Source organism: Staurois parvus, unplaced genomic scaffold, assembly GCF_062004578.1.
Source record: "Staurois parvus isolate SC_StPar_1 unplaced genomic scaffold, SC_StPar_1.0 ptg000548l, whole genome shotgun sequence".
NCBI lineage: Eukaryota > Metazoa > Chordata > Amphibia > Anura > Ranidae > Staurois > Staurois parvus.
Window position 1 is genome coordinate 12,216,401 of NW_028318344.1, and position 25,684 is coordinate 12,242,084.

At 41.1% G+C, this 25,684-nt stretch overlaps 1 protein-coding gene across 4 annotated transcripts in view; it reads left to right on the plus strand.

Annotated features, from left to right (window-relative positions):
• The window catches only part of LOC149451185 (serine/threonine-protein phosphatase 6 regulatory subunit 1-like), a 280,567-nt gene that overhangs the window by 61,813 nt on the left and 193,070 nt on the right, over window positions 1-25,684 (plus strand). For all 4 annotated transcript variants that reach the window (XM_089691024.1, XM_089691026.1, XM_089691023.1 and 1 more), the window contains exons 3-5: window positions 7,704-7,890; window positions 8,576-8,713; window positions 21,172-21,237. In XM_089691024.1, the coding sequence (XP_089547150.1) occupies window positions 7,704-7,890; window positions 8,576-8,713; window positions 21,172-21,237 (391 nt within the window). The remainder of the gene's footprint in view (window positions 1-7,703; window positions 7,891-8,575; window positions 8,714-21,171; window positions 21,238-25,684) is intronic.

The following is a 25,684-nucleotide window of genomic DNA, read 5'->3' on the forward strand; positions in this document are numbered from 1 at the left end:
CCAGGGTGCAGGAATGCTCTTGCATATCTAGGGAGTGGAGGGAAGGGCGGGGAATTTAAACTCGCCATCCTGCAAGATTCCCCCTCAACCTTATACCTGTCCCCCTCCTCCCCGCATCCACCCCTCCACTCTCAGTTGCACTTCTGAACGCCGGATCGGTTTGCAACAAGCTCACCGCCATCCATGACCTCTTTATCATCCACTCCCTCAACCTCCTAGCGGTCACCGAAATCTGGATCCAAGCCACTGACTCCGCCTCCCCTGCGGCACTCTCCTATGGAGGTCTCGTCTGGTCCCATTCACCCGGACCGAGCGGTCGTAGAGGTGGTGGGGTCAGCATGCTCTTGTCACCACTGACCACCTTCCAGGTCCTCCCTCTCTATCCTTCTCCTCCTTCAAGGCCCATTGCATCCGACTCTTCTCCCCCACTCCTCTGAGGATTGCAGTAATCTATCGGCCTCCTGGACCCGTATCCCGCCTCCTGGACCCGTATCCCGCTTCCTTGACTTTTCCGCCTGGCTACCCTTCTTGCTCTCCTCTGAGCTACCCACCATCATCCTTGGAGACTTCAATATCCCTATCAATGTCAATAACCCGGCTACATCCCAACTCCTCCACGTAACCTCCTCTTTTGCACTCACACAGTGTACACAGTCCTCCACCCACTCAGACGGGAACACCCTGGACCTCGTTTTCTCCCATCTCTGCACCCTCCACAACCTCACAAACACTCCTTTCCCTCTCTCTGACCACAACCTCGTTACGTTCTCCATCTCCCCATCCTCTTAACGCCTCCCCCCCCCCCCCCCCAAAGCGTCAACCCATCACCAGCTGTAACCTCCGCAACCTGAACCCGGTCCCTCCCCACTCTGCAGCTGGCCGTCTGTATGACAGTATCCTTCCACTGTCATTCCCTGACCTGGCCACTACTGCATATGACTCGCTGTCAGCTGCCTTAGACTCCTTAGCACCCCTAACCACACGTAGCATTAGACTCCGACCGCTTCAACCCTGGCAGAATGACCACACTAAAAATCTTAAATGACTCAGTCGTGCGCTGGAATGATTATGGCACAAAACCAAATCCCCTCGAGCGTTCTCCCTCTACAAATCCGCCTTCCTCACCTACTCCTCCTCCCTCCACACCGCCAAACAAGCCTACTTCGTAACCCTCATCAACACCCTCTCCACCTGTCATCACCAGCTCTTCTCCACTTTCAACTCCCTACTTTCCCCCATCCCCACCCAGTACCTCACTCACCGCCCATGAGATTGCCAATCATTTCCAAAATAAGATCGACGCAATCCTTAAGGACAATGCCAATGCTCAACCTACCTTCCCACCTAGCCTCCCTCCCACTATAACCCCATCAACTCTCCCCTCCTCTGACCTCGCAACCTCCCTACCCCCCACCACACCTAACATCCCGCACACTATAACCTCCCCAACACTCCGCTCCTTCAGCCTTGCTACCACTGAGTAGATCACTAAGGTCTTCTCAGAAGCCCGCCTCACCACTTGCCCCCTTGACCCTGTCCCCACAGAACTCCTCTGGTCACCCTCCTCCTCCATCCTACGATCCCTCACCCACATCTTCATTCTCTCCCTCTCTACTGGCGCATTCCCCTCCCCCCTAAAGCACGCGCATATCACCCCCATACTCAACCCTCCCTGGACCCCACCGACCTGAACAACCTTAGACCCATCTCCCTGCTGCCATTTACTTCCAAGCTCCTTGAGCGCTTAGTCTACAATCGCGTAAGCTCCCACCTCAACGACAACAACCTCCTTGATCCACTACAGTCTGGCTTCCGTCCCCTAGACTCCACCGAAACCGCCCTACTCAAAATCACTAATGACCTGCTAACCGCCAAAGCTAATGGCCACTACTCAGTCCTCTTACTCCTCGACCTTTCCGCGGCCTTTGACACTGTTGACCACCCCCTCCTCCTTAATAAACTACACTCCCTTGGCCTCAGAGATTCCGCTCTCTCCTGGCTCTCCTCCTATCTATCCCAACGCTCCTTCAGCGTTACCTATAACGCTACCACCTCCCCCTCTCTCCCCCTCTTTGTTGGGGTCCCCCAAGGCTCTGTCCTCGGGCCCCTTCTCTTCTCCATCTACATCTCCTCCCTCGGCAAACTGATACACTCCCACGGCTTCAACTATCACCTCTACGCCGATGACATGCAAATTTACCTCTCCATCCCTCGCCTCACCCCTTCAGTCTCCGCCCGTATCACCCACCTATTGAACGACATATCAGACTGTATATCTATAACTACCACTTCCTTAAGTGTAATAAGTGACAAATTAGAAAAACCAATATGCAGCAAAACTTAATTCCCCATAGCACAAATAAAACCTTCACCCTTGAAGATATAAGATAACAATATGAAAATGTGCCAAAATTGCATAAATAAATGAATGCTTGTACAATTCACCTCATAAAGTAACTATATATCAATATTCAAAAAGAAATTCAATTCAAAAAATATATAATAATTCAAAAAAGTAAGAAAAAGTCCCAGAAAAAAAGTCCAAACAAAATTAATATAAGTTCAAACAAATTCCAAAAAATATAAGTATAAAAATGAAACTGGGAAATCCTTTTCAATCCTTCCTTTCTCACGATAAACCTCAAACAAAAGAAAATATCACATAGTGCATTATCTTTATAATATAATAAAATATTCGTGACGACACTCTGGTGATTATCCAATATAAAATATATTTTATTTTTATAAAATAATTAGTGTAAAAAAGTGAACCAAGTGCATCAATTTAATTAAAAAATATATAAATTAATTAGTGCAACACACTGTGTACTGTGAATCACTCTTCCAGTGCTCCAAAAACAAATCCACACTGTGCCACTTCTATTATAGTAAGGAATATATACCCTTACCAACACTCCTCCAAAAACCTGCTTTCAATAATTATCCTATGGATGAGATCCTCCTAAAGTGCTCCCCCAGATTCCACTGTATTCAGGGCACTATTCCAGCAGGATTTTCCATATCTCCATATCAATGGCACCATATAGAAAGCATATGAGGGACAAATAGTGTAATACCGCCAAAGTAAAGTACAGAAAAGCTTTATTAAAACTGCTCACATTTCAAAAGATTTAAAACCGCTTTAAATACCGTAGAAAACCGCCAAGCTACCATCCAGGGAACATCCAGGGACCGACACACAGTCTTTATCCTCTTTTCCCTGAGGACCTGATCATGAGGACTGAGACTTCTGGCACAGATGACCACCAAGCGGTTGGGACTGAACCTGTTGCATGCCAGGAGTGGTGAGCAGAACTACAAAGCTTAATCTTTTACTGCCCACAGTTAATTCAATAGAGACTGCTCTTTACTTAGCAGTCCATTAGCCATCCATTCCATACTCTTATTGGGACATCTTTATGTGCAATACCCTAGGGTATTGCACATAAAGATGTCCCAATAAGAGTATGGAATGGATGGCTAATGGACTGCTAAGTAAAGAGCAGTCTCTATTGAATTAACTGTGGGCAGTAAAAGATTAAGCTTTGTAGTTCTGCTCACCACTCCTGGCATGCAACAGGTTCAGTCCCAACCGCTTGGTGGTCATCTGTGCCAGAAGTCTCAGTCCTCATGATCAGGTCCTCAGGGAAAAGAGGATAAAGACTGTGTGTCGGTCCCTGGATGTTCCCTGGATGGTAGCTTGGCGGTTTTCTACGGTATTTAAAGCGGTTTTAAATCTTTTGAAATGTGAGCAGTTTTAATAAAGCTTTTCTGTACTTTACTTTGGCGGTATTACACTATTTGTCCCTCATATGCTTTCTATATGGTGCCATTGATATGGAGATATGGAAAATCCTGCTGGAATAGTGCCCTGAATACAGTGGAATCTGGGGGAGCACTTTAGGAGGATCTCATCCATAGGATAATTATTGAAAGCAGGTTTTTGGAGGAGTGTTGGTAAGGGTATATATTCCTTACTATAATAGAAGTGGCACAGTGTGGATTTGTTTTTGGAGCACTGGAAGAGTGATTCACAGTACACAGTGTGTTGCACTAATTAATTTATATATTTTTTAATTAATTAAATTGATGCACTTGGTTCACTTTTTTACACTAATTATTTTATACAAATAAAATATATTTTATATTGGATAATCACCAGAGTGTCGTCACGAATATTTTATTATATTATAAAGATAATGCGCTATGTGATATTTTCTTTTGTTTGAGGTTTATCGTGAGAAAGGAAGGATTGAAAAGGATTTCCCAGTTTCATTTTTATACTTATATTTTTTGGAATTTGTTTGAACTTATATTAATTTTGTTTGGACTTTTTTTCTGGGACTTTTTCTTACTTTTTTGAATTATTATATATTTTTTGAATTGAATTTCTTTTTGAATATTGATATATAGTTACTTTATGAGGTGAATTGTACAAGCATTCATTTATTTATGCAATTTTGGCACATTTTCATATTGTTGACATATCAGACTGGATGTCGCTCCATTTCCTCAAATTGAACCTTTCCAAAACCGAGCTCCTGATTTTCGCCCCCGCCCTCTCCAACAACGCCACCATCAGTCCCATCCCACAAGCCAAAGTCCTAGGTGTCACTCTAGACTCAAACCTGTCCTTCCAACCCCATGTCCAATCGTTGGCAAACTCATGCAGGCTCCACCTCCGCAACATCTCCAAAATACGTGCGTTCCTAACCCCAGACACTACTAAACAACTCGTTCACTCCCTTATTATCTCACGTCTGGACTACTGCAACTCCCTTCTCACCGGCCTACCTCATCGCAGACTATCCCCACTTCAGTCTATCCTGAACTCAGCAGCCAGACTCATCCACCTTACCAACCGCTCCGCTTCTTCCACCCCCCTCTGTCATTCCCTCCACTGGCTCCTGATTGCCCAACGCATTCAATTTAAACTAGTAACACAGACATACAAAGCCATTCATAACGCTGCCCCAAACTACCTCACCGACCTGATACCCAAATGCCACCCAACCCGTAATCTTCGCTCCTCACAAGACCTCCTACTTTTTAGATCCCTGGTCTCCACCTCCCACGCCTGACTGCAGGACTTCTCCAGGACTTCCCCCCATCCTCTGGAACTCACTACCCCAATCCATCAGACTGTCACCTACCCTCCTCACCTTTAGGCACTCCCGGAAAACCCATCTCTTCAGGGAAGCCTACCCCACCCTCACCTAACAGCCGATCGCCTCCACTCCTCCTACCACTCCATCCCCCACAGCCACTTCCTCCTGTACCACTATCCCCTCCCTCCTAGATTGTAAGCTCGAAAGAGCAGGGCCCTTGACCCCCTCGTGTTTTTTTTTTTGTTACTATATTGTCTCATGTTCTGCCCCCCACTATAATTTACAACGCTGAGCAAACCTTTTAGCGCTATATAAATACTGTATAATAATAATAATATAATAATACAAACTATTTTTGTGACAATTTAATATAAGCTTACTTGAGAAGCACTCTCAAAATGAAAGGAGCTTTTCTGTTTGCTGACCTTCTCTTTAATTACTTGCTGTCAGGGGCAGTTATTTAATTTTTCTCACATTTTGTTGCTAGAAAATTACTTAGAACCCACAAACAAACATATATGTTATGAAAGCAGAGGCCCTGTCTAAGAAGTGGCGGTTCACATATATGTGGATTGGATGCAGTTTGAACCACATTGCTGCATCACCGTTTGTCCTGTGGTATTCCAGGGTTGGGCTCTGAGGATTGGGATGACGTATGAGAATTTCCCATTAAAATACTGGTGTCCCTGAGAGACTGCCTCATACAATTTCAGATTTTTCATAAGGCTTACCAAACCCCTCACAGATTGTAAAAAATGAGTCCCTCTTCTTCTCCGGAGTGCTAGTGTTGTGGCGCCACTCCCGGCAACTTTATGCATATTTTCTGGACCTGCCCAGCAGTTGCTACCTTCTGGATGCAGATAATGACTATTGTTAACCTTGCGGTGGTTATTCCTTTAACCCCATCCCCCCGAGTCTGCTTGTTAGGTTTGGTGGACAATATAGTTTCTGGGGTGGCGGACAGGATGTAGTGGGTCTTTTATTATTTTACGGCAGAAAAGCCATTACTCTGTGCTGGAAAATGCGGGCCCTCACATTCTGGAAACAGCAGGTTAATGCCACTTTACCTTTTGTACAAAGATACTGATCTGCATAGAGGGTGTCCTAAAAAATACGATAGTCTGGGCGAAATGGTTGGCAGAACCCTTTCTGGTAGTTTGGGGGGGGGGGGCGTGTCTCAGGTACTGGGGACGTCATGTCTTATTATCCTAATTTGGTCACAACGAGCAGCATTTGTCTTGTGTTTCCTATTGTTTTACAATATGTTAGTTATGTTTGCAGGCTGAAACTCTGTTCGACAACCTTTCATGCTTTTCACTGAGATGCCCCTGCGTGGGTTTAGTGCCTGAAGCTGTACATGTTCTTTTTCTTGTTCAAAACACTAATATAAAGAATTCAAAAAAATGAAAATCCTGACCTGAACCGCTGAACAACTACTGTGTCAATTAGCTGTGAAACCTGAGCTTCAATCTGCACTGCACGTGTGAATCAGCTCTGAAATGTTGCTTTTGCGGTTTGTCACACGATGTTTACGCAGCTATACGCAAATTAAAAAAATAAAAAGTACAAATGAATTTTGCTGCACACGAACACAATATAATTCCCAATTTGAGAGTGGGCAAGTCTGGAGCATGTTACACCTTAAATATGGGTGTAACATGCTCCAAAATGTGAACCTGTTCTTCAAACAATGTATCATTTGATCAGTAAATTTCCAATGGCTTGCATAGTGGTACTATTTACCAGTTATTTCACTGGGAGATGAGCCTATCGGGTAAGAGACGAGAGAAATGTGTAAAAGTTATGACAAGCCAAAATATTAAAGCAAACAGATGGCCAAGAGGGCCTTTTATTTAGGGGCTAAACTTGATTTGAAGTTGTTCTGTTCATAATAATACTTATTTGAAAGTGTTGACAATTGACCATGCTTGTTTCATTGATGCACAAAATGTCATCAAGAATTTACATGTACTTTAAAGGCAATTACAAAAAAAAAAAAAGCTTTTTACTTACCTGCTTTTGTGCAGTGCTTTTGCACAGAGCAGCCTCGATACTCTTCTTCATGGGTCCCCCGCGGCCCCTCCCTTTTGCCGAGTGCCCCCCGAGCAAGCAGCCTGCTCTGTGGGGCACCTAAGCAGGCTTGCTCCCAAGCTACTGCTCCGCATATCCATTCACTCACATTTATATCCATTTACTTGGCGTGGCCAACCCATACCCCCCCCACCACCACCATTAATTCACTACATGTGATTAACAGGAGGGGGGGGGACAGTCCCTGGAGAGCCGAGGCTCTTGTGCACATCGCTGGACCGCAGTGTTGCTCAGGTAAATATAAGGGGGGTGGGGGTGCTGCAGCACACAAGTTTTTTTTTTTTTGTTTTTTTTTTTACCCTCATGCATAAAATGCATGATGGTAAATAAAACCTTGAGCCTTTACAACCACTTTAAATATTACTATTCCTCTGCCCCTCCTTTATCAAAATGTCCACCAAAAAGTGGAGTGTTGTGCTTATTATTACTATATTAATTACTTTGTGTTTTTTTTTTTTTTTTTAATATGCTTTAAACGCAAGTTTTTTTCTTTTCCAATATTAGGTATGCCAGTGTATCATGTGAGATATTGACAGCAGACGTATCACAGATTAATGATGCATTAGGGGAAGATGAGTCTTTACTGAAGCAGTTGTATGGCTTTCTGCAGAATGATGAAGACTTGAATCCTTTGCTAGCTAGCTTCTTCAGCAAAGTGATGGGAATACTAATTAACCGCAAGACAGAACAGGTAATTTTTAAAACCTTTCTACAGATTTTCAAGCTAAGCACTGTGAGGAGCATTGCATAAAGTAAGTCCATTTCTCACCCAGAGCCTGTTCATTGCCGCTTAACAAAGTATGAAAAAGGTTTTTCTTTTTCTAGCAAGGCCCTTGTGCAGTCCTGTTATGTTGACCTTTTCCACTACTGCTGTTAATTTTCCTATAGTTTTTCATGTGTTGCAGTGTTGATGTATTTTGTACAAGTGCTTTTTCTCTGGGTTTACCAGATTGAAATTTAATTATATGCAATAAAACAAATGTATCCTGCATTTACATGCAGTACCGTTCATCTAATGTAAGATGCACTGTAAAAAGTGCACACATAAAGTGTAGCAAGTGGGAATTTTAAATTTTGTAGTGCAGAAAACATAAAATAATAGTACTGAACCCTCCATGTTCTTTAGGTGCAGTTTTAGGATGTAGGAAATATGGTTTAAATTGAAGATGAAGTGTCTTCATATATTAAGTAAAAATGGTTGTCCTTTCTAATGGAAAAAAAAGTGGTGATTTTGATGGCACAATGCCCTTCAGTAGAAGTTCTCAGCAAAGCAAACACTTGTACTCCACATTCTACAGTAGCTGATTAACTCTCGCACGTTGAATATTTTTCTTGGTGAATTATGTTTTATGATCTTTTGATTTGCGTTTTTACAGATTGTTGCATTTCTTCGAAAAAAAGATGACTTTGTGAACTTACTTCTTCGGCATATTGGCACATCTGCAATTATGGATCTGCTATTACGGCTTTTGACATGTGTCGAACAACCTCAGCTTAGGCAGGATGTCTTCAATGTGAGTGAGCTTTAAAAGGAAACTTATATTGTTGCTGTGTGTTTAAATCATGTAATAAGTTTATTTCGTCCTTTTATGTTTTTTAAATTGTAGCATAATGCACAAATGCTGTGAGGATAGCAGTTTCTTAAAAAAACAAAAAACTTAATTGTACAGTACAGCACACAGGTTAAGTATTCTTAGATCCTTGTTTATAACTGTGTACCTTCAGTGATTGGACACTGGCAAAGCTTTTGAGCATATGCTCCCCTATAACCCTTCTCCACTCTGTGAGTACTCAGTTTTTTGCTAGTGTCCTAAGATGATGGACCTCTTCTCCCTTACAGAGATATCACTCTGCTAAACTGGTTTATTATGTTATCTTCAGATCTTCCAATCAACTCTTTGCTGTCTTCTAATACAACAATAAACTTAGCGCATGCGGATAGGTGCTACCTTGGTAAAACCTTGGGATCTGTATGCAGACCCCACACTGTGGGGTTGGCCTGTAATGTTGCTTGCTTCTGATATTTTATCCTATCTGGGCACTCATCTTGGCCCTTAGAGCAATGTGTGTACTCAGCTGTAGGGTGCTATACAGGTCTGGGACCATTGTCCATCACTATGGATCCCAGCCCCTGACGATCCCTTCAGGGGTATGCCCGCCATGATAGGCGAAACTCCGACCCTGTATAGGAACCAGCATCCTGGACAGGTAAGATGGGGTTACCCCGTATCTCTGATTTTTTACTGTTAAAAAAAAGACTTGTTTGTAATGTATTTATTTCCCACTGCAAGCTTTTTGGACTTGGCACTAAAACTCCAACATTTAGAATATAGTCTCAGGTGGAAGAGCAGATGTTGCATCACAACATGGGTTACACAGTTTACAGCAACATCTGCCTAGAACCCATATAAGTAACTCAGGTGCTCCCCCGCCCCTTTCGCTATGAAGATTTGCCATACTGGGAGGTGGCACCAGAGTAGGACCTATTACAAAATACAGGTGTGTGTAACTTGCGAGCCAAACAAAAAAAACTTTAGGGATCGCTAACAATTAACACATACTCCAACTGTGCAATTTAAACCATATATCTATAAATGTTGCGCTGCTATTATCCAACTATATAAAGTGTGTGAAATATACAGACAAAAATTTTTTAACATATCAATAAAGTGATCATAATAAAAAACAAAAATAAATCCGTTTATCCAAAAAAAAAGGCCAAATTTGTGATAAAGTGATTAAAACATAATACAGTGACTTTCCGTGAATCCTTCAGTGAAAATAGATGTGCGCTCACCTCCTTCTAAGCCTATTATACAGGCTTAATAAGCTTTTGGTTCACATATCCTGGAACCTACTAGGATTGCTTAAGATTTGTGGAATAAAATAAAGTCTGTTTTAAGGATAAAGCACTATGTTCCTATTGTCTCCTTCCACACTGAGGAACGTATAAGGAGGAATGTGCTTTTGATTCAAAGCAGCTGAAGGAGGGAGAAATCCTTGCAGAGATATACAGTGTTTAAAGGGGAAAGGTGTTTGCAAGAAGTACCCAACATCCATCATATACTGCAGCAATCCTAGTAGGTTCCAGGATATGTGAACCAAAAGCTTATTAAGCCTGTATAATAGGCTTAGAAGGAGGTGAGCGCACATCTATTTTCACTGAAGGATTCACGGAAAGTCACTGTATTATGTTTTAATCACTTTATCACAAATTTGGACTTTGGGCTATGGGGTAGAGTAGCAGGATGGAAGCCTTCTGTGCTAGAAAGCTGAACATGAAGAGGAACTTCATATTTCAGCATGACAACAACCCAAAGCATACATCCAAATCAACAAAGGAATGACTTCACCATTCCAAAAAATTAAAGTTTTGGAATGGCCCAGACCTGAATCTGATTGAAAATCTGTGGGGTGATATGAAGAGGGCTGTGCACAGGAGATCTGACAGATGTGGAGTGTTTTTGCAAGGAAGAGTGGGCAAATATTGCCAAGTCAAGATGTGCCATGCTGATAGACTCATACCCAAAAAGACGGAGTGCTGTAATAAAATCAAAAGGTGCTTCAACAAACTATTAGTTTAAGGGTGTGCACACTTATGCAACCATATTATTTTAGTTTTTTATCTTTACATTCCTCCACCTAAAAGATTTCAGTTTGTTTTTTTCAACTGAGTTGTACAGTTTATAGGTTACAGTAAAGATGGAAAAAGTTCTGAAATTATTTCTGTCTCATTTTTTTACATCAGAGACCTGTAGACTTTTTATATCCACTGTATATGAAACAGGTTAATGAATCTCACTCAAGATCTTGAGGGAGAGGCCTCCTGATCCACTTTAATAATTCTTTAGAGCCCCTTAATATCAATGCATTTCCATAAAAAAATAAAATAAAATAAAAAAACATGCAGTATGTTAGACTTTGGAACTCCTTTAATGCAGTCATATTAAACATGCATTTTTACACCTTTTATACTTTTGCATTAAGAAGCCTAATTATATTGATTGGGCCACAGCACACCTAAAACTGCGCATACCAGCTTTTTTTTTAATACAGTGCACCACAACGCAGTGTGCAGGGCTATGCTGGGTGCTGTCCAAAATGAATGGCACTGTAAAACGCCACACTGTGTGGTAATTCATTTGAAAAATCTATGTAGGTTCAAATACATGGCAAGGTAAAGCAACTATTTTCTTCTAAATACAATTCAGTGTTTCATAAATTATCCAAATGAGGAAATAAAAGAAATGGCAAAAACCATAATTGCCTTTTATAAAATGACCGCTAAAGCTCACAATTTAAAGGTAGATGAATGCTACTTTATTATCCTTTGTTTAATCTGTAACTGAATATTGTGCATTAAATAAAGGGTGTTGCGTTACATACTCCAAACAAAGCAATCTAGTGTCTACACCTGTGCATTTCATTTTCCGTCATAGCTGCTTTTTTAGTTATTCCCACTTTTTCTATTTTTTTATTTTATTTACATAGAGAATACATCATTATAAGTTAAACATAATGGCGCAAGGGGAATAATGGTGGAACCTGCTGCTACAATATTTTGTCAGACTTGTAGACACTCCAGGGTCTCTCTAGTACTATTTTGATATCTCTGTTGTCATTAATTAGTGCTGCAATCGTTAAACATAATTACTTAATTGTATTGCATATCTCTGTGCAGTTTTTTGGATTTAATGCTATTCATTAAGTCTAAACAAGCCTGTGTAAATTAGCTTAGCATGCAGCTAATGGCCACGCCCATCTGAGTTTAGAGGTTTCCTTTGAGTGTTAAAAGGTATATATTCAAAGGCCTAAAATGAATTAGTTAACCAGATTCTTGCTTTACAACTCTACTCTTAGCTCAACTAGTATTTTGATTACTTTTTTATTTTTTTGTTCCTTTTTACTGTTTTCCTAGTATAAAACATACTGCCAGTGCTTGAGTGTCAAAGGATATAGGCAAGGCAAAAAAAACTTTTCTTACAAAAGTTTGGTTCCTGTTAAGTCATAGACTCAATTACAGCCTTGCAGCTCCCTTCAGACTAGGGAGATCTTCAAACTGTAATAAAATCACAAAAAGATCACACTGACTTCCTGCATCACCTTTGGAACCACTTTATGTAAAAACGCAATAAAATACACACAATAGTGTCAAAATAACAGACATGTAATCATCCAGCACATTAAGGGTCCGTGCACACTTAAAAAAAAAACCAAAAAAAAAAACACCCGTGCTCTTGGCAGAAAAAAAAGCTATATTTGAGCTTTTTAGTACGAGCAGTTAGCGTTTTTTTTGTGTCCTGCCAGAAAGCCGCTCTCAAAAATGCAAAACAAAAGGGTGTTTTTTTTTTTTTCTGCCTCCAAATGCTGAGCTTAACCACTTAAGAGCTGCCCCATAGCAGATATACTGCTATAGAGCAGCTTTGCTGCGCAAAAGCACATAGATACGCGATTTTGCATTGCTGAGTAGGGGGCATGCAGATAAACACAGATCTCTCCCCTGTCACCATGGACATGCTGCTTTATCTCTCTGCACAGCAGAGAGAGATAAAGCAGCACGTCTTCCAAAGAAAAGGACAACATCATAAGCACACACTGTATTAGTGTCATTGGAGATGTCAGTGGCAGTTCCCACCCAGTATCAGAATGCCCACCGCAGTCCTAGAAGTCACTGATCCTCATCAATATAATAAAAATAAAAATTCCAGTATATATACCACCATTTGTAGACTTTTTCACGTAAACCAATTAATATACACTTATTGGAATTTTTTTTAGCAAAGACAAGTAGCAGAATACATTTTGGCCTACATTTATGAAGAAATTTTTTTATTGGATATGTTTTATAGCAAAAAGTCAAAAATATTGTTTTTTTCAAAATTGTCAGTCTTTTTTTGTTCATAGCGCAAAAAATGAAAAACGTAGAGGTGATCAAATACCGCCAAAAGAAAGCTCTATTTGTGGGGGGAAAAGAACATTTGGGTGCAGCATTGCATGACCGTTCAATTATTAGTTAAACTAACGCAGTGTTGTATCGCAAAAAATGGCCTGGTCAGGAAGGGGGTAAATCTTCTGGAGGGCAAGTGGTTAAAATATGCCTCCAAACGACCTAATGTTCATGGACACCTAGGATATCATTAGTTGCTTCTAAAGGCAAAACACTAAGCTCCTCTAAGAGCAGCATTTTTTTAAGCCAGTATACATGGACCCTCAATGGACAGGACCTCCTCACATCTCTGTCTTCAATTTGCTGAAGGAATACCTCCATTGATCATACACATTAGCTGACAGGTTTTGAGGGACAAGCCCCTACCAACCTAGCTAAGATAGTTCTGCTTGCCCTTAATATTCCATGTTCCACAGATCGCCTCCTCCTCTGTTCAATCCTCTAAGGGGTGAGACTCCAGGAAGCAGGCTGGTCATAGAAAGCAATGGTGCCAGAGTGAAAAACAACACAAATGACAGTACAATAACATGGACAGAAGAGCAATCACCGTAATGTGTAATATTTAGGTAGCCTGACACTATGGCCAGTAACATGGCTTCCATACTCAGTAAGTGTACAGTCCTTTTCATTTACTATTTCCTTCCCTATTCCTCTGTCCCATTTGTCAAAACAGCATTAGTGGTATCAGTATACCACCCTGACACAAGATGTACTCTTAATTATACTCGCTGAAGCCACCATTTTACCATTATCCCTTGTGTTGGCTATTCAGCACGCTCAAACAAGTGGTAATTTAGTTCAGTCTGTGTTGTTTTGATGGGATGCTCTTCCAGAAGGCATTACACACTCTCACTGGGCTGATTCAGCTCACACTCTTCCCATCTTTCAATTTCTTTTATACAAAGGGGCAGTTTCCATAGTGTTTGTGATGCCCCACAGTGATGTGTGCTCTCCAGCTTGCTTTAATAAGGTGCTTTGTCCCTAAGCCCACAGAATTTCATGTTGATAAAATATTTTTAGAAACTTTCTAAATGCATCCATTAATAGAGAACTGATGCAATAAAGGGATGATATGGTGAATCTAAGTCTTTTTATTTATGTGCATAGTAAATAGGACTCTGGACAGCTGTTCTCAATTACTATATACATTCCACTATAACATATCTTTTATAAAGTAGTGTTCTTAACCTATTGAAAGGCAATATCTCTTTGACAGACTATTTTTATCCCTTCATCTTAAATAGGCATTTCCCACAATGGCTTCTACTCCAAAGAGCTTATAACCAGTGGGATTGCTTTTTTTTTGTGCTTGTTGTAGGTTTTTATGTATGGAACTTTTGTAAAATTTTATTCAGGTATTAAAAATCAATCTTATTTTAATCTTAAATTTACGTTGTGATCAGAAATAACTGACTCTTTTGGATGTTAAGATTCAGCTGGATGAGGACAACAGGGCTTTTATATATTTATATTGTATACCCTTATCACACTTTCATTCCAGCAGTTTTCACTCTATTGTCCCTAAAAGAGGGATCCTAGTGGGTCTTTACTTATATCAATATATTGTTCCAGAGACCAAGACTTTGAGGAAGAGGTGAAGACAGTTAGAAAATGTTTCACATTGAGAGTTTAAAAGGATTGCAATCTTAGGGCAGCATATAAAAGAGCAAAGATGAGTAGATCTTGTGGTAAAAAGAATGAATCATGATCTAGGACCTGTAAAGATTATACTAAACCCAGATTGGTTATGACGTTTTCTTATTAGGCCAGTGATTTAAAAGATATTTTATCTAAGCACTGGCATTGGTTGATTGAAGATCCAGACTTAGCCACAGTAGTGACTGGTACATCGGACAGTTTTTTTTTAAAAGAGCCAGATCTTTACACAACACTCTAGTAGCCAACCACGTCTCCCTGTCTAATGGCAAATGTTGTAAATGTAAAGGTACAGCAGGGAAAAATAAGTATTGAACACGTCAATATTTTTCTCAGTAAATCTATTTCTAAAGGTGCTATTGACATTGACATTTTCACCACATGTCGGTAACGAGCCATGCAATCCATACATACAAAGAAACCAAAACAAATAAGTTCAGAAATGTGTAAGAAAATGGCACAGGGAAAAAGCATTGAACATGCTAATTGAAATTTATTTAGTACTTCTTACAAAATCCTTGGTTGGTAATGACAGGCTCAAGACGCCTCCTGTATGGAGAAACCAGTCGCATGCATTGCTCAGGATTGTTTTTGGCCCATTCTTCCCACAGTCTTCAAATCTTGAATATTCCGTGGGCCTCTTCTATAAACTCTGATTTTTAGTTCTTTACATATATTTTCTATTGGATTCAAGTCAGGTGATTGGCTGGGCCATTCTAGCAACTTTATTTTCTTTGAAACCAGTTGAAAGTTTCCTTGGCTTTGTGTTTGGGATCATTGTCTTGCTGAAATGTTCTTCCTCGTTTCATCTTAATCATCCTGATAGAAGGCAGTAGATTTTTATCAAGAATGTTTTGGTACATTTTGCCATTCATCCTTCCTTCAATGACAGGAAGTTTGCCAGTACCGTATGCTGAAAAACATCCCTACACCACGATGCTCCCACCTCAAAGCTTCACTTTTGTATAGTGTTTTTGAGGTGATGTGCATTGCCATTTGACCTCCAAACATGGTGTGTACTATGGCATCCAAAGAGTTCAATTTTGGTCACATCTGGCAAGACTATATTCTCCCAATATTTTACAGGCTTGTCTAAATATTGTGCAGCAAACTTTAAATGAGCTTCAGCATACTTTTTCTTCAGCAGTGGAGTCTTGCGTGGTGAGCGTTCATATGGGCCATAGGGGTTGGGTGCATTACTTATTGTTCTCTTCGCTGCAATTATACCTGCTAATTCCAGGTCTTTCTGAAGCTGTCCACAAGTGGTCCTTGGCTCTTGGACAACTCTTTTCACTCCTCTGTCAGAAATCTTGCGAAGAGCACCTGGTCGTGGCTGGTTCATGGTGAAATGATGTTCTTTCCACTTCCAGATTATGGCCCCAGCAGTGCTCATTGGAACATTCAGAAGTTTAGAAATACTTCTGTAACCAATGCTGTCAGTATGTGTTGCAATATTGTGTTGCATAGTTCTTGAGAAAGCTCTTTGCATCTACTCATCATGAGATGTTTCTTTTGTGATACCTTTTAATAGGCCATCAGAGACCAAACCAGCTGATATCAATTTGCACTGACAAGGATTTTATCTGGTGTCTTGGCTTTCCATGCCTTTTTTGCACCTCCTTTTCCTCATGTGTTCAATACTTTTTTCCTGTTCCATTCCATTTTATTACACATAACTTAATTTCTGAACTTATTTGTTTTAGTTTCTTTGTATATATGGATTTCACGGGTTGTTACTGACTTATGGTGGAAATTTTATTGTCAATAGTACCTTTAGAAATGTATTTACAGAGAAAAATTGTTACGTGTTCAATACTTATTTTGCCCACTGTATACATGCAATTCATGCACCATGTGCTCAAAATGTCATTTGAGGCAATAATATCAGATTGCCAAATGAGTATCATCTATGGGCTAAACATTAATTGCCACACAGTGGGACTTTATTTACTATTGAGTTCAGTTGTTATGTTGGGAAAACTAAATGCATGTGGAAGGTTCATATGTCAGATCATATTTCTGACTGAGTCACTTAGTGATATTAAAGACAATTTAAAAAATAAATAATAAACATGTTCTACTTAGAGCAGCTTCGATCCCCCTCTTCTCAGGTCCCCCACTGGCGCTCCTTGCCAATCCCTCAGTGCCCCCAGAGCAAGCAGCTGTCTATGGGAGCACCCAAGCAGGCCCGCTCCGAGCCACTGTTTTGCTTGTCTATTCACACACAGCATGGTTCGGCCCTGCCAACGTTCTCTGGCTCATTGGCTGTGATTGACAACAATGGCTCCCACTGCTGTTTTAGCCAATGAGAAGAGTCCCCAGAGAGATTAGGCTCTTGTGCACATTGCTGGATCGCAGTGGGGCTTAGGTTAATATTGGGGGGGCTGCTGCCCATGGAAGGTTTTTTTACCTTCATGCTTAGTATGTAGGTATGTAATTAATGTATATGTAAAAAGCATTGAGTCTTTACATCCACTTTAATTTGATGTCTTCTATATCCTTTCGTATTCTCAGTTAATTATTTTTTAATGGGTTATTATAATAAGTGTTAGTGTATGAATTCATAAAGGATGTTTATTTTTTTAAATACCTTATTGGTTACTATTAAGTGTGTATTATTTATGCCAGTGATGGTTCAAAGCCTGAAAATGTTTCTTTTCCTAATCTAAATTGCTTTATGTATATCTGTTGTCATTTTTGTATATATGTACTTTCCACCCTTTTGGGATTTTACACATGAAAACTGATATATTGGTAAATTGCTCTAATGTAAACATGTATCAGAAGAGACAGAGTGAGCCAGTTGTATATGTCTGCACTAAATGCAAATGGAAAAACAAAAAAGAGGGCGCACCGACCTAGTGCATTATCGTTTAAAATATTTATTGAAAGAACAAAGTAAGTATCATACTCACAATGGACATAAAAACACAGGCATATCACACCGAGCAAGATGTTTGATCCAAACAGTATTGAGTCCATACGATGGAACCCTGGATGACCAACTGGCTAACACAATTCGAGGACACAACCTCTTCTTCAGAGCCAACATTCAAGAGTCTGCACTTCTCTTATATAGGCTAATAAATGATGACAGTGGGCCGTATCAAATCCACCCAAAGGTGGAGACTAGCATCACGTGACCCATTAGCATCTGATTCCAATCTCCAGTTCTTTATGTGAGGAGGTTTTTCTTTCAGTCTTAACAAAGCATATCTAGCTGCACTGAGGGAGAGACCTCTTAATCCATTTCCCATTCTTTCTCCTTAGTACTCTATGAACTTGTAAATCAGTCCAGCAATAAGGTTAGCTACAAGTGCATAATACCAGGAAGAGATGAACATCAGAGCCAAACAGATGCTCATGCCCAGAAAAGAAAATGCCCTTTTTGTTGTTCTGAAGATAAAGTTCCTTGTTTGTCTGTGTCCATGTGTACTCAAAACACGTTAGCCAGTTGGTCATCCAGGATTCCATTCCTTTCAATAAATATTTTAAACGATAATGCACTAGGTCGGTGCGCCCTCTTTTTTGTTTTTCCATTTGCACCCCGGTCTGTTGAGGGCAGCAAGCAGAGCATGTTCCAGAACATTCTTATTGGTTCCACCTAGCCCATTCCCAGTGCAGGAGAAAAGTGTTTGCTGTGTTTGATTTGGTATATGTCTGCACTAAACTTGAAGCAGAAATGGCTAATTTAGCCAAGGCAGGCCATATTTTATGCACTTTCTTTCTTTCCGCCATGGGTGGAAGGGAAGAAAATTGCTAGGTGCCAGTGGGGAGTGCAGGAAGTGCAATGAGCAGAACACAAAAGATCAGTGTTGCTAGCTATAGTCTGCTGCACTAATTATTTAGGAAAAACCCAACAGGCTGGTTGTACACGCGTTGATTGATCAACTTGTGTACAACCAGCCTGCCCATACATGGATCGAAACTTGGCCAGTGCCTGCTGAACTGGAACTTCAATCCATGCATTGCCAACTTAATGTGTTAACTAATGGAGAATGCTTAGGTACTAGGCTGTTATCTCCTGGAAAGCGATTTTTTTTTTTTTTTTTGTAAGATTGGTTGGAGTGTGGGTTTCATGCAAACTGTTAGTCTAATTCCACATTTTAATGTTCCTTTTTAAATAATTTGATTTGGCCAAGCTGCCTTAAACAGTCTATTTACTGCACAAACAGGTGTGCTTGCTGGACACACTGTATTAACTGTATGTAGTCCTAGCAACATACAGTATACAACACTGTTCAGCAGTGGAATGAGGACTTCCCATCCCACTCTCAGTACAAAATAGTTGGGCTGAGCCATTCATGAGAATAAATGTATGAGATGAATACATAGCTTACTCTGATTGGCCGAGTCGGTGAGGGTGATGTCATCTTCCTGCCTCTGACTATTTTGTTCTAGGAGTGGGATTGAAAGTCCCACTGCCAAAACACAGTGCTGTATACTGTATGTAGCTAGGGTTACATGCAGCAAGCACACCTTTTAATGTAGTAAATAATTTATTTAGGTAGCTTGGCCCAAACAAACAAGGGAGTCAGTAAATGTGAAGTTAGGCCTTCATTTTTGAGAGGTGGAAGCCCGTGCGTGGATGTTTTTTTGTTCTGTTTTAGATCAGAAGACTAGTATGCATCTAAATATTTCGGAATCACAGATTTATTTTTTCTTTTTATCCTTTGTCTTCCCATGTCCATGAACAGCATGCTAAATATTAGAAAAGAAAAAGTGTACTGTTTTCTAACTTTTTTTTTTTCTTTGTCAGCACCATTTCCATTGAAAAAAAACATGGTTATAATTATATTAAGACTAAATCCACAATATCTATATTACTATAAATGAAAGTAATGATCTTGTATACAATTGGCAACAGCTATAATTAAAGCAATATAATATGTGAAAACAAAAGTGCAGCACCTAAGTCATCAAGAATGAATATAACAATGTTATCAAAAACTAAAGTGCAAATAATATACATATGACAAAAAATACCACACAAAAACATTACTTTCATTACTTTAACCGCTTGTCTGCCACCCTATAGAAGGAATACTGCTACAGGGTGTCAGGGTTGCGCAAAATCATGTGTACATACACGTGATTTTGCATTTCCGGGTAGGGGGCACGCGCCCTACCGAGGCCAATATTTGTGGCTTCAGCTTTTGATCACCAGGTCCTGGCCGGTGATTCCCCATCGGTACCCAGCGATCCTCGAGTATCAATGACTGGGGGGGAGAGGTCTATATGTAAACAATACAGATCTCTGCCCTGTCAGATCCTGCACACTGCTTTGTATTTCTCTGCATTCTGATATTACATGCATTCTGATATTACGCATTTGTAATTTTTTAAAGAATTAAAAGTTTTTTATCCTTTAATAATTGTATAATGTGCAATCTTAGTGGGAGGATTCACAACATTTGGGGCAATTTTATCCCTCAAATTGAGGGCCCTACGGAATACTACTGTGTCGGCCTTTCTGGAAGAATAGAGTTCCAGACAGGATCTCTTTAAGATGCTCTAATGTTATTTAACACGGTATTGCTACAAGCTCCTTGGGCCCATTTTTCTAACTTTTTCTGCTCTAAGTATACTATATCCTCTCATATAATTGGCCAAGTGGTTACCATGTGTTATATGGTTTTATACTTTAATAAAGCCTCATTCACACAAGGTGATCACATCTGTTCCCCCTGCAGGGCTGTTTTTACCCACATGGGGATGCACAGGTGTTCCGTGCATCTTGTGCAGGCAGTCCCATTCATGTCTATTGTGATACAGTGGTTGCATGGACACAGCTGCTGTGTCCCAACCTAATATGACATCTGTATGAGTGCTGATGCATGGCTACAAACTCACTGCGTTCGGGTCCTTTCAGCCGCATGGATGACTCATTAGGAGCAGCAGCTGTGTCTGTGCATCCACCGCGTTCTATTAGACAACAATGGAACTGCCAACACAGGGATGCATGCAACACTTGTATATTGCTTGTAAAACACAACCCTGCACTAGACGCTGATGTAATCGCCCCATGTGAACAAGGCCTAAATCACTAATCTCTAGAACACTATGGATAGTACTAGTTTCAGAGGTGTCAGGAAATATACGGGCCTAACTTGTCACAATTTGTTGGCTGACAATATGGTGCCATATCGCAAATGAAATTGTAACAAGTCATGTTTTCCTTGCCCAGTTGCCTACATAATCCCTCCTCATCTCCACAATGTCGGAAAGCATTGTTATCAAATTTATATTTCAAAACATTTTTCTTAGTATATTTGACAAAGTCTGTAGGAGAAAATAGTGTCAGGATTTACATAGAGTACACATTATGGTGATCTATTATTTATGCTTTTAATTCTCCTTTTTATTTAGTGGCTTAATGAAGAAAAAATTGTTCAAAGATTAATTGAAATGATCCATCCTTCAAAAGATGATAATGTAAGTATATAATTGTATTCATCCTTAGTTTGGTAAATGCTTATTTGATATGTCTTGATATGGTGGGTGTTAATAAGGCCTGATATGGATGTGCTCTCACTGCTGCAATTACTGTAGTGCATTTGTTGGACTGTTTGTAATATTCATATGTACAGTACTGTACAGATGTTTTAGGCAGGTGTGCAGAATGCTGTAAAAAAAAAAAAAAATCTACAAATTGCAAAGTGAGCGAACAGAAGAAAAATCTAAATCAAATCAATATTTGATGTCTAGACCAATCATAAAAATAAAAACGTGTCCATTTTAACAAAACATGTTTGGAAAGTTGCCAATAGGGATGAATAGTAGACCTAGTTCCATATATATTGTGCATTGGTCTTAAGGCATAGATGCTCATTATCCTCTGTAAGTTGAACATACAAAGCTCAGCACATAAGAAGGGTTATTTGTGTTTACCTTCAAACTCTTCAATAAACTGCTCACTGCCATCTAATACCACAGATTGAAGCAATTAATCAGAATGGCACAACCTTTATAAATCTTTAAAGCCAATCCCAAAGTCCACACTGTGGGGATGGCCTGTAATGTTGCTTCAGTCACTAGATCCTGCATGGGCCCTCACCTTTTCTTAGTGCAACAGGTGTAGTCAGCCACAATGCTATACAGATCCAAGGCTGAGGTGCAATCCTATGGGACCCAGTCCCTGAAGATCCTTTGGGGTATGACCACCGGGACAGACTAAACTTGGACTTTATATACAGCCCAATGCTTTGAAAAGGTAAAATTTGGTAACCCTGTAAGCTTCTTACCATTTACGGTTTAAAAAACAAAAAAAGTGATTTACAGTTGTGGCCAAAATTATTCAACCCCCAATGCTGTAAAGGGGTTTAGGGACTATAGTGTACATTTGGAATTGTATTCAGAATCAAATCCTACAAGGACGTTGTAACTACCCAAATGCAACTAAAATGACATCAATTGTTTATGTAATACAGTAGTAAATGGTTCTTATGTGGTTTCTTCATTGCCACAATTATTCAACCCCTTAAAGACTACCACTCTGAAGAACAGAGGTTCATACAGGTGCTTTCCATCAGGTATTGAAAACACCTGTGGATGTCACCGAGCAGCAATCAAGCATAATAAGCACCAATTAGGCAGCTTTAAAATGACTGTGATACTCAGCTCCTTCTAGACATTTACTGGTGTGGTTACAAACATGGTGAAGGCAAGAGAATGGTCCAGGAAGACAAGAGAAGAGGTGATTTCTCTTCACAGGAAGGGCAATGGCTATAAGAAGATTGCAAAGATGTTAAACATACCAAGAGACACCTTAGGAAGCATCATTCGCAAATTCAAGGCAAAGGGCACTGTTGAAACGCTACCTGGTCGTGGCAGAAAGAAGATGCTGACTTCGACTGCTGTGCGCTACCTGAAGCGTAGAGTGGAGAGAAGTCCCCGTGTGACTGCTGAGGAACTGAGAAAAGATTTGTCAGATGTGGGTACAGAAGTTTCAGCCCAGACAATAAGACGCACACTGCGTAATGAAGGCCTCCGTGCCAGAACTCCCAGGCGTACCCCCTTGCTGTCTCCAAAGAATAAGAAGAGTCGACTGCAGTATGCCAAAAGCCATGTGGACAAACCACAAAAGTTGTGGGATAGTGTTCTGTGGACTGATGAAACAAAATTAGAACTGTTTGGGCCCATGGATCAACGCTATGTTTGGAGGAGGAAGAACAAGGCCTATGATGAAAAGAACACCTTGCCTACTGTGAAGCATGGTGGAGGGTCAATCATGCTTTGGGGCTGTTTTGCTTCTGCAGGTACAGGGAAGCTTCAGCGTGTGCAAGGTACCATGAATTCTCTTCAGTACCAGGAGATATTGGATGGAAACGTGATGCAGTCCGTCACACACCTGAGGCTTGGGAGACGTTGGACCTTTCAACAGGACAATGATCCCAAGCATACCTCCAAGTCCACTAGAGCATGGTTGCAGAGGAAAGGCTGGAACATTTTGGAGTGGCCATCGCAGTCACCAGACTTAAATCCGATTGAGAACCTCTGGTGGGACTTAAAGAAAGCAGTTGCAGTGCGCAAGCCTAAGAATGTGACTGAACTGGAGGCCTTTGCCCATGAAGAATGGGCGAAGATACCCGTAGATCGCTGCAAGACACTTGTGTCAAGCTATGCTTCACGTTTAAAAGCTGTTATAACTGTAAAAGGATGCTGTACTAAGTACTAAGATTGAATGTCACTTGGGGGTTGAATAAAACTGATAATGCTGTGAGCACAGAAAAGACATTTGTGGTTATTTCATTATAACTGTTATGTTATATTTGTCTGACCTACAAGTGCCTCTTTAATGTAAATGTAAGCAAGATGACTGAATGATCAAAAGCAATGTCAAACTGGCCAAAACACTCAATTTCAGTGGGGGTTGAATAATTTTGGCCACAACTGTAAATTGTATCCATTATGGTGTAAACATTTCAAATTTGGCACTAAACGTAAACACTCAGAGCTTAGTCTCAGGTGGATGAGCACATGCAGATCGTACAGTTTATTGCCATTTCTGCCTAGAGCCCTTATACATTATATTGCCAAAAGTATTGGGGCGTCTGCCTTTACACGCACATGAACTTTGATGGCATCCCAGTCTTAGTCCGTAGGGTTCAATATTGAACTGGCCCACCCTTTGCAGCTATAATAGCGTCAACTCTAATAGGAAGGCTGTCCACAAGTTTTTGGAGTGTGTCTATGGCAATGCTTGCCCATTCTTCCAGAAGCGCATTTGTGAGGTCAGGCATTGATGTTGGACGTGAAGGCCTGTCTCCCAGTCTCCGCTCTAATTTATCCCAAAAGTGCTCTATTGGGTTAAGGTCAGGAATCTCTGCAGGCAAATCAAATTCCTCCTCCCCAAGCTCGCTCATCCATGTCTTTTTGGGCCTTGCTTTTGTGCACTGTTGCACAAACATGAAACTGTTCCCACAAAGTTGAGAGCATGAAATTGTCCAAAATGTCTTGGTATGCTGACGCCTTAAGAATTCTCTTCACTGCAACTAAGGGACCAAGCCCAACCCCTGGAAAAACAAACCCACACCCTAATCTCCCCCTTCACCAAACTTTACAATTGGTGCAAGGCAAGTACCTTTTCTCCTGGCAACCACCAAACCCAGACTTGTCCATCGGATTGCCAGACAGAGAAGCGTGTTTGGTCACTCCAAAGAAAGTCTATACTCCAGTGGCGGTATGCTTTGCACTGCTGCATCCAACGCTTTGCATTGCACTTGGTGATGTAAGGCTTGGATGCAGCTGCTCGGCCATGAAAGCCCACTCCATGAAGCTCTCCATGCACTGTTGTGCTAATCTGAAGACTACATGAAGTTTGGAGGTCTGTAGCTATTGACTCTGCAGACAGTTGGTGACTTTTGAGCACTGAACGCTTTAGCATGTGCTGACCCCGCTCTGTTATTTTACTTGGCCTACCACTTCGTGTCTGAGTTGCTTCCACTTTGTTATAATACCACGAACAGTTGACCGTGGAATATTTAGTAGCAAGGAAATTTCACGGATGGCCTTATTGCACAGTTAGCAACTTATCACTGTACGACGCTTGAATTCACTGAGCTCCTGAGTGCAACCCATTCTTTCACAAATGTTTGTAGAAGCAGTCTGCATGCCTAGGACCAGTCTCTGGTCCATCTCCTGTACTGTGTCCGCAGTCTCTGGTCCATCTCCTGTACTGTGTCCGCAGTCTCTGGTCCATCTCCTGTACTGTGTCCGCAGTCTCTGGTCCATCTCCTGTACTGTATCTGCAGTCTCTGGTCCATCTCCTGTACTGTGTCCGCAGTCTCTGGTCCATCTCCTGTACTGTGTCCGCAGTCTCTGGTCCATCTCCTGTACTGTGTCCGCAGTCTCTGGTCCATCTCCTGTACTGTGTCCGCAGTCTCTGGTCCATCTCCTGTACTGTGTCCGCAGTCTCTGGTCCATCTCCTGTACTGTGTCCGCAGTCTCTGGTCCATCTCCTGTACTGTGTCCGCAGTCTCTGGTCCATCTCCTGTACTGTGTCCGCAGTCTCTGGTCCATCTCCTGTACTGTGTCCGCAGTCTCTGGTCCATCTCCTGTACTGTGTCCGCAGTCTCTGGTCCATCTCCTGTACTGTGTCCGCAGTCTCTGGTCCATCTCCTGTACTGTGTCCGCAGTCTCTGGTCCATCTCCTGTACTGTGTCCGCAGTCTCTGGTCCATCTCCTGTACTGTGTCCGCAGTCTCTGGTCCATCTCCTGTACTGTATCTGCAGTCTCTGGTCCATCTCCTGTACTGTGTCCGCAGTCTCTGGTCCATCTCCTGTACTGTGTCCGCAGTCTCTGGTCCATCTCCTGTACTGTGTCCGCAGTCTCTGGTCCATCTCCTGTACTGTGTCCGCAGTCTCTGGTCCATCTCCTGTAC